The 10,103-nt window shown below is 39.0% G+C and overlaps 1 protein-coding gene across 1 annotated transcript; it reads left to right on the forward strand.

Moving 5' to 3' along the window:
* Nucleotides 1-1,376: 1,376 nt before the first annotated feature.
* On the forward strand, nucleotides 1,377-10,094 carry terfa (telomeric repeat binding factor a). The gene is made up of 15 exons (XM_046383297.1): nucleotides 1,377-1,609; nucleotides 2,636-2,731; nucleotides 3,143-3,270; nucleotides 3,525-3,611; nucleotides 4,435-4,575; nucleotides 4,925-5,052; nucleotides 5,301-5,837; nucleotides 6,125-6,217; nucleotides 6,741-6,894; nucleotides 6,989-7,017; nucleotides 7,144-7,266; nucleotides 7,356-7,502; nucleotides 8,503-8,585; nucleotides 8,695-8,744; nucleotides 8,911-10,094. Exons 1-15 carry the CDS (start codon nucleotides 1,459-1,461, stop codon nucleotides 9,067-9,069), a joined length of 2,106 nt encoding a protein of 701 aa, XP_046239253.1. The 5' UTR covers nucleotides 1,377-1,458; the 3' UTR covers nucleotides 9,070-10,094.
* Nucleotides 10,095-10,103: the final 9 nt, after the last annotated feature.

The raw sequence follows: 10,103 nt of genomic DNA on the forward strand, positions 1-10,103 counted from the left end.
CAAATGGGAAATGCATGGCAAAGAATTTCTGATAGGATGAGAACTCCCACTCTCAGAACTTCCAATTATGTAGGGGGCGCTCACGAGTTAGTCTATATTTTTTTCGCAGCTTTTCTTTAGTGAAATCACAGCCTTTTGAAGGACAGCCTGTCCACTCCCTATTTAAACCCACAGTACTGAAAGTTGACTGCAGTTCCCCTAGGGGGCACTCGCGAGATAGTCCTCAATGAATGGGAGTGAATGGAACTAAGTGGCTAAAATAATTATTTACACCTACTTCTAGACAAAAACGCCCAGATTTTAAGTTAGTTTTTTCAAATAAAGTATTGATTATACATCATAATATATATCAAATATATAAAAACGAAAAAAATAGGCTACTGATGCTCGTTCTTTTTTTCTTACAGGGCAGATGATTTTGTCTATAAAATAGCAGCATTACCTTACGGTAGGCCAACTTAAATTATCATTCCGTGAATATAACCACAATAATATGTTTTCGGTTTGTGCATTGTAGTCTTTATGCATTTCCCTACAGCAGACGTTTGAAGCGTGGTTAAAACAAATGCGAATGCAATAAGGTGGCACGTATACCGAAAATGCTTAAATAACAATAGAAAAAGGTATTTTATTACAAAAAAGCCACGAAATTTTTCTCTAATAAAACTGTATCTATTGTCTCCACTGCTCATACCGAAAACAGAAAGAAAATTAGCAGAAAAGAAATTGCACCATAAAAGTCGCATTTTGGGAGTTCTGCCTATTTTAGTGTTTCTTTGGGTAAATACGTTTGTAAAAGAATTGGTGGCGGCATGCGCCAGTTCAAGGCATTCGTCATTTTGGTTTCATACATCAATCAAGCACCAAGTTTTATTTATTATTTCGGTCCAATGGCATTAATGGGAAGTGGACAGGCTTTCCATAGAATGGGTTGACTGCATGGTGAATAAAGCAAAACAATAGTCTCTTCTCTCCAGTGGGTGGCGGGGTACTGTTTTCTGCTGGCGTGAGATCGACTATTGAACTCAGAAAAGAAGAACTGATTTATGCTGAGTTTTTCTCCTTTACCAAAGCCTGTCAGGCAGGATTCTTTCCAAATCCTTGTTCAAATTCGGTCCTCTTCAGCTGTATTGGCAAGTCGTTGCTGTGCTTCATTTCAGCGCTGATCCAAATCCAAACATTATTTGTTTATATTCCCCACTTTTGAACTGTTTCTCCTGTGGCGCTTTAACCGGGATACTCAAAACCCATACCCACTGCCTTGTCTTCCCCCTGAGGTTTTTTTCTCCCTCTTACTATACCTCTGATTGGTTAGTGTTCGTTACTTTCGTTGGTTTTGTTGGATAGCGTAAGGGTTAGACAGCCAATCATAGGCAGGGGAGGGGTGGGTCTGAGGCGTCGTTAACTGCCTGCTACTTCTATGGACGTAGAGTGAATATCAGAAGACATGATGTAAATATGGCGGCAAAGGAGATTGTAAACAGCCGTCAAAGTGATGTCGAACCTATAGTTAACCGCTGGTTAACGGATTTTTACTTTTCTTTGGCGCTAGAGTTGTTTCAGAAGGAGCAATACGCGGACTTCTTGGGCATTAGACATGTGCTTGACAGTAAGTAACAAACTGCCTCCCAGTTTTTTCACTTTCCCGGCCAAGGTACGCTGTTTAGCTAGCTCATTGTGTCCTACCCACTCTGGAGTTACCTGGCTGCTTATTAACTGCATGCCAACTGCAGTTACCAAAACCGCAATATCTTACTGGCAACGTTTGAAGTGTGCTTCATGCTCATCACCGACCGAGTTAACAGTATTATTTTCCGCGAATGGATTTTCAAACGCCTTTTAGCGAATCGATATCGACACTATCCCCGCGTTAACCAAAGAATAGACACTGTCAGAAAAGCACTCTTTGACGTACATTTTTTTTTTACTTGAATTTGAAATTGGATAACAGTTGAGCGGATCATCTGATTCAAATGAATAAATATCTAAATACTTTTATATCACTGAAAATCACACTTAAAGTAATATAAAACCTGGGACTGGATATCTATCTCTTTATTGTAATTAATAAATAAATCTGGAGCTGATCAAATTAACCGAAAAATGTTGGCTTTTTTTCCATCAAAGTCAGTAATTTAATTTTAGAAGTTCACTGGTGAAGACTGGTAGCCATGGCAGCTGTTACCAATAGTTTGTTGAATGCCTATTAGCGTCGATTAATCAGTCCGCCCCTAGTGTGTTCTGCTACAGACAAGTTAGCTAGCTTTACCTCATTCCCTGGACTGTGTCGTCACTGTATTGTCGTTTGTCACCTTTGTGTCACTTAGATGAGTGAATGGAAATTGTTTTTCCTTACTGATGTGTTTTTAAGCATAGCTTTTCATTTGTTTATGTGAAAATGTTTTTGAATGCTGAAATGTTAAATGATATCAACGGCAATTAAGTATCAATTTGTTTTGCTCATTTGATTCCTATAACAATTTGATTTGCGGTGTCTTTACTGAGTGTTAGAGGGTGAATGCATTATTTGGAGAAAACCACAGAGCCTGAAGGTGTTATGAGTTTGAATTATTTATTTATTTTAAGAACTAACTGTATTTGTAGGAGAAATGACTCATTCATTGTCATGTTACAGGTGTCTTGGTTCGTCCTCTTGAGGTCACTGATGCCACGCAAATTAAGATTCGAGTATTGCAGTTCCTCTCCCGGATAAATGAGGGTGAAAGCCTTGGTAAGATCAACATGGTGTATTTATCATGGTGCAACTCAGTAGCTTTGACAGCATTGTGAATTGCTTTGGATTAAATTTAGCCACATCTATGTGTACAGTTTAAACGGTTTAAAGATATACTTACTGTATAAAAACATGAATGTAGTCTCTGTGACATCACTGTAAGTTTCGGAAGACCCATTTAAAGTTGTTTCATGCAAAATACACCAAAATGAAATTCCAGCTTAGTACAACCACCACAGCCCTGTATTTTTTTACATAGATTTAAAACACATGCCTGATGTTCACATCTTTACACTCCAACTTTAAAAAAAAAACTTTCCCTTTAAATCAGCGGTTGAGCATGATCCAATCCTAAGATCATGTGTGACCCAAACACTACAATGAATGATGTTTTATCTTTTCCTGCAGATGTGTCATTTGAGTCTGACCAGATAAGTCCTCTGGAATCAGCTATGATTTTGCTGGAGCACATCAACCAGGAATTCAGCATTCCACAGCAGGATTTCGAGAATGTGTGCACAGCACTTAAAGAGATGGTATGTTTTAGTATTATTACTTATGGTGGTCTGCTGATTAAGGGTTTACAAATACCTTTGTTAAATCAAAAGGTACACATTTAAAGTGTGATGCATATTGGGGCATGTACACCTCAAGTTGTCCAGTCAAGGAAGAATGAATCACCTTGCACCATCCTCGTGCCTCATAAAGGAAGAGCCTAAGCTCGTTTATAGATGCTTGCTTTAAAGTTTCAGTAGACTTTATTTAACATTTTTTTTGTATCTGTGTTTAGATTGTGATGATTTTCATTAGGAACAATGAATTTGACAAAGCAGAAGAGGTGCTCAAGAAACACTTTCCCAAACCAATGGTTGGCAAGGTGAGTTAGCAACTAATGCAACAGTCAAAAAACTTTTTGTGCCCCTCTGTCCAGCAACACTTGTTCTTGAGCGAAAGCTCCTACCTGAAATGTAAGTGAACATCAATATAGTCTCCTACATTTTTTGGAACTAGCGTTGTAAGTAAAATGCTAAGTGAAACAAAGGAATGCTGTATTTCTACAATTTATCTTGTAATTGTTTCTTTTAATTGTAAACATTCTGCATCATATTCCATCATCTTTGTTGCATTTGGCCCTGTCTCTTGGTACATAGCAGCAATGATGCAGAAGCTCATTTAAAATTAAGAAGTGCAACTGTAATATTGTTAGAGCATTTAGGAATTGGTAGACGTGCTGCAGAACCTTGTTATTTGTTAACAGCTGCTACAAACTATGTGAAATATGAGAGCCATCAGCATAAGCAGCAATGTGGAGTTAGAGGAGTTAGTAGATTGGTGGGCAGCAGACTCCTGAAGAGCTGCTTTAGCTTGCTGGTCTTATTCTGGTCCCTTCAGTTACCTGATGGCTGATGGATCCTCATCCTCATCCTCCATACCTTCCTTGTGTTGTTTGAGTTTCCACTCTAGCATCCCTCTCTTGTAGTCATAGTTAAACGTTTTTTTTGTTTTGTTTTTTTTTTAGCATACAACGTCAGGGCTTAATTTGTCATATTGCATTAAATCACTTTCAGTTTGAATCTTCATTTTGAAAATTACACTGAAAAAACATTGTTCAGTCTGTTAATAAATTTAAGCATATTTGTCTTAATTTTTGTGTGTGAGTGTATGCCAAGTGTTTCACATTTCTGAATGTCTGTTTGTAGAAAGCTATATTCATGGGACTCATCAGAAGGAAGAGTAAAAAGCATGAAGTCATTGATCAAATCAACTTTCAACAGTTCAAGGTGGAGATGTTGGCCTTTTGCGAGAAGCTCTGCCCAGTCAGTGTTCCCTTTCTCCACAAGGTGTGTTGCTATGTATTGCTGCAGTATGTATGTGCAAGAAAAGGCTAATTGATTTGAAGCAATCATTTCTTCAGTTTTCTTTATGTTGTTGAGGCTGCAAATATGCATGAATTCTATATTGCAAATCTGGATTTCAGATTTTTTTCTTACCCTTCGAAGCTGATTTGCTAACAGTGCCAAATTTCTGCTTGCAACAAAAGGTTTTTGGGAGCATATTTGATAAGAAAGCCTTGCTGGTGATGACTTTAACTCAAACAATACACAGATAGAGCACTGTTGATTTGGTGGTATTTGTAAGTATGTGTCTTAGTATTTTATTTTGTGTTTCTGATTTTTCTATATGAAACAGGCAGCAAAAATGTGTATTGATAAAAGACTTAGGGAACCAGATGACAATGCAGCTGGTCCTGATGAGCAGGACGAACCTGGGCCGTCTTCTGTTCCACAAATAAACACCAACGTCAAGTTTGCACAATGGTAGGCTCTGTCTGCAAACAAGCTCATCATCGCTGTTGAAGTACAACATTTACAAAGTAGTATGATTTATTTTAAGTCATGGAACATAATGTGACACATTTTCAACCTTATTTATTGTTGGACCACACAATATCCAATTTGTCTTTAAGCTGGAATGTTTCCAGTACAACTTTATGGGAACCTTTTCTGTTCTGTTCTAATTTTTGGTCTAAATACCCTGATCTCTTCCCCTTGTCTCTATATTCCAGTAAACGTACAACTATCTCGAAGTCCAGGCTTGCGGTGGCCTACAGAGATTTGTGTCCAGGTTCTGATGAGAAAACATTTGTTCTGCTGGATGAAGAAATGAAGAGAGATGAGCTGGCATCAAAAGAGCTTTCTCTGCACCTCTCACCCACACCCACGAAAGGTACCAACAAGGACTCCGAGCAGGATGGGTTATTTCAGAGAGACTCGGGCAGCCCCATGGAGGCTTCCCCAGCAGACCAGCCGCGACAAATGGATGCTGATCCTCAAGCACAGGGAGGTTCACGCTCAAAGACACCCTCAGTGACAAGGAAAAGGCGGCTTTACACTGTGGCGCGATTGGTGGTCGAACCGGACAGCCAGGGCAGCTCACAGTGCACGGCGGTTTCACAGGAACTGGAGACTGAAGTGAGAACAGAAGAACCACCACAGTCACCAGCTATACACACTAAAAAAGACCTGCAGAACCCAGTGATGGACAATGAGATTGCCATGCCCACACGGAAATACCCCAGACGAGCCAGAAAACTTTGCAGCAAGTAAATATATTTTTGCTTGTAAACTTTCAGATTTCACAGATTCTTTAAAAACCGGCATTAGAAATAAATAATAAATATATGTTGCTCAGCTGCTTCATACCACACAGGCACTTTCAGGTCAAGCATGAGAGTTAATCAGTAATTTATAAACAGGCTATAACATCCTTACAGGCATAAAGTATTTTACACTAGCCCTTGTGTAGCAGATTTCATTATGGGTCAGCTGCTTGTGGTTCAGTATTGCCCAGCCAGTGCACACCACTGAAACTGCTGGCTTTTTTACGCAGAGTCTCGACTAATATGGCAGACTTGTCGGCAGACAGTGATGAGGAGCGCCCTGACTCTGTGGCCAACAGGAAGACTTGTGTGTCAGTCAGCAGGTAAGTCCAAAAGTACGGTATCAGTGCACATAAGGCTGCTGTCATTTGTGTTCATACCATGCTTTAATGGTAAGCTGTGTTACTGAGACCGCAGAATAGCATTGTCTCTGTCTTGTAACTACTTAGGTCAGTTAGGACCCGATTTTCTTCATTTCATGCAGGCCTACTGCAAAATTTCCCCACACTGGGTAGTAGAACTACTCATACTCATGAGTGTTGTAGACTGACTGAACTCAGGCTTTGAGACTTAAACAACAAATAGAGCAAGCATTTTGCCTCTGTCACTTACTGATAAGTAGACTTCCTTTATTGTGAATTTTCTCAGTGCAGGACTAATAAAGGCCTGTCTTATCTTGATGTTCCTTTTTTTTTTAAATTACTTTTGTTAATACTCAGTCATGTTTGAACTGCATTGAGTACTGGTCTGTCCACTCTGAAAGGCTCATCTTCAGCTCTATGCTATGTAGCTGCACTAGCCCTGCTTTTAAAACAATGCTGGATTGACTCAGCTCTCATCATGCAGAAACTCTAAGTCGAGGCAGTCGTCGTCAGGCAGTGGAGTTGAACCACAGGAGTCAGTGGTCCCCTGCAAAACACCGGTGCAGAAACCTGATAAACAACTGACCAATGATCCTCACAGCAAGAGGGGTCGTATTTCACCTTCAGAAAGAATAGTGGTAATAAAATGAAATGAAACAAATGGAATATATGCTTCTAATTATTGCTGCTTTTAATTGTTCATGTGGTAATGTGTCTTTGTTTTTCCCAAAGGATCGCACAAGAGCAGCAAAAGCATTAAGGTATATATAGAGAGCAAAACATGGCCATTGAATTTGACAGGAAGGAGAAAACCACAAATTTAGTCAAAACAAAGTTGTCCTTTTCTGGAAGATGTTCGACTCTGAGTCTCAACTCTTGTCATGCAGAAAGTGCACTAAGACAAAGCAGGTGTCATCAGATAGTGAAGAAGAAAAACAGAAGTCAGAGGCTCCCTGCAAAACCCCAGTGCAGAAACCTTGTAAACAGCTGGGCAGCGATCCCCACAGCAGGCAAGTCCAAATGCAAAGTTCATTTGATGTTACTGTGCCAATTTACGATTCAAGGACTAACAATTCATTCATTTCATGTATTTCTGTAGAGATCCATGCAATACAGAAGAAGTCTGTGTCACAGATTCTTCATTGGACAGTTCAGCCAATCCGCTCCCTCTTCACCCTATCCCTCAGACGAGTTCCACTCCTGACAAGGGCTCTGCTGGAGACAAAGGCCCTTCTAATTCAAAATGGTTAGTGAAGATTATGCAGCTTTAGCCAAGAATGGATTGACTCATGTGTTGTAAATGAATTCTAGTAGAACATGCACCTACTGGAATGGAAAATTCACACAATTCAAAGTTCACACGGTCTAGAAGATAATTCATGTCACATTTTATTGTGTGTGTATTTGCTGTCCTCACACTATTTTGGTGTCTAAGAATCTCACAGCAATTACACATAGGGCTGAACAATATGGTAAAAAAAAATCACAATAGAATATTTCATACTAGTCGATATCAATAGTTATTGATCATTTTTAATGACCTATTTTTAATAAAGACCAGGAGAGATGGGTTGAATTTAACCACTTTATTTTGATTCCCTGCACTGTCCCTCAAGCCTGGGACTAGCAACGTAGTATGATACAGCGTAGATAATGTCCTTGTACCGTGTGGATGTTTTCTCACACAGTGCTGCTGTTGAGCACCTTTCCATCGTCGACTGTTTGTGGGTTGTTCATGTAGTCGCACGAGCAGATGAAGCCGATGCAGGTTGTGGCTGACGACATGTTGCATGCTCCAACGGGTGGAAGCGGCTCAAATGATTGTACAAGTTTGTTGTATTGCCGCTCTTGGTTGGGACAGTTTTCTTGCACAGCTTACGCATAACGGTTTTCTGATGTTGGTCAGACTTTAAAAAACAACAGCCATACTGGCGAACTGACCTGTCCTTTTTTTTTTTTTTATTTAATCTACAATTCCTCACTACCTGCAATCATTTTCTCTCCCCAGTCTCCATGTCTCCTTGTTGTGTATTCATACAACCAAACTTTCATTTTAATGTATAAGTTAAACTATCAAACTTTCTATTGAACAATTTTCCTTTTGTTGTCGATGAAGTGTCTATCGGCTATACATATCGCTATGGTTTTATTGCAGTATTGCAGTAAATGCAGCTCTTTTATGCTTTCCTAGCTATTTATGAATTACTGTAATGAAATATGAAAAGAAACTTTGCTCTTGTTCACAGGAAACAGCTGTTCAATAATGCAACAGAGAGTAAGGATACATGGAGTGATGAAGAGTCATATTTCACCTCTAGAAAGAATAGCGGTAATATTTCATCTAATATCTGTTTTGAATTAATCCTGTGCTAGCTGGGCAGTTTTTGTTCATGCAGTAATATCTGTTTTTGTTGTTGTTTGTTTTTGTTTGTTTTTAGGAGGATTGCACAATGACAGCACCATTTCAAACTCAGGAATCAGGAAGAAGGTATTTATAAACAAGAATTGTTGTGTAAGACTCAAAACTGAGGTATCAAATCTTTTGGGGTGCATTACATGCAGGCACTTGTCTTTAGAGTTGACCAAATTCACAAGTTAGATTGAGGGAATATTCAGTGACAATCCTCATGTTCCTGTTGTTTGCTGTGTTGCAGAAGTGGACCGAGACGGAGTCACAGAAGTTGAAAGAAGGAGTGAAAAAATTTGGAGAGGGCAACTGGAGTAAGATAAAGTCATACTACTCCTTCAATGATCGAACAAATGTCAACCTTAAAGATAGATGGAGGACCATGAAAAAGTTAAATATGGTCTGAAAGAATATCAAAAGGACTTGATTCTTCTTAATTCCTCACAGGCATTTTATTGTTTTCAGAGGAGTATGCATCTTGTCCATTGCAATCCAGTCTTTTTCTTCCCTTTTCTGAATTCAAGGGTACCTTGGATGTTTGTCAGCATTCCCATATTTTCCTATTTTTGTCTCTAAGTGATGAATTACAGACCAGACAATTTTTTTTTTTTAAATTGGTCTAGTATTGAGAGTGCTGCAGCCAGCTTCAAAGTAATCCTTCAAAGCAAGTGCTTCTATTTCCCTCAGACAGGCTCAGATGATTATTTTAAGTGTCTGACATTATGGAAAAGATCCCTACAGAGATACATATTTTTGTTATACAGAAAGATCTTTTGTTTATCCAGAAACAGCACACTAAAACAACTTTCGTTCATCTTTCCACTGTTCCAACAATTTTCAACTCTGGTTTGGTTGAAGTAAACCCTTGATACATAGTTGGATGTGAAAATATGGGATGGCAGATGGGTCTCAGTAAGGGAGCAGTGGGAAACTGTAAATATTTTTACATCTAACTTGATGAATCAACCATACCAGAGTTGGTGATTGTTGGAAGAGTACACGGACTAACAAAAACATTTTAAGTTTTGGTTACTATGGAGTTTGCACGAACTGTGTTTTACAAAGATAAAGTTACGTTTTCTTTAAATGGAGCCTGTTGGCTTTGAGGAGTGTATTATAAGAGCTGTTTGTGGTGAAACAAATGATTTTACTGTTTAAGAAAGGTCTCTGTTGGCTTCTTTTCCATGCGGTACACAGTTGCCCACAGGGATTACTTTGCAACCTGTTTCGTTGCTGCCAGCTGCAGCTCTCCTTCTTACTGGACCAATTTCAAAAATTCTTGCCTCCATTAGTTACTTAGACACAAACACAGAAAAGTATGTTCATGTTGAAACATACCTGTTACCCTTTAATCATGTTTAATGAAGCTATTGTACAGTTTGAGTTCATACTTTTCTAGTTCAATAAATTTTAATGGTTCAGTTTGCAAGAGTAGCTGTC

Source organism: Scatophagus argus, chromosome 1 (genome assembly GCF_020382885.2).
Source record: "Scatophagus argus isolate fScaArg1 chromosome 1, fScaArg1.pri, whole genome shotgun sequence".
Classification (NCBI taxonomy): Eukaryota; Metazoa; Chordata; class Actinopteri; family Scatophagidae; genus Scatophagus; species Scatophagus argus.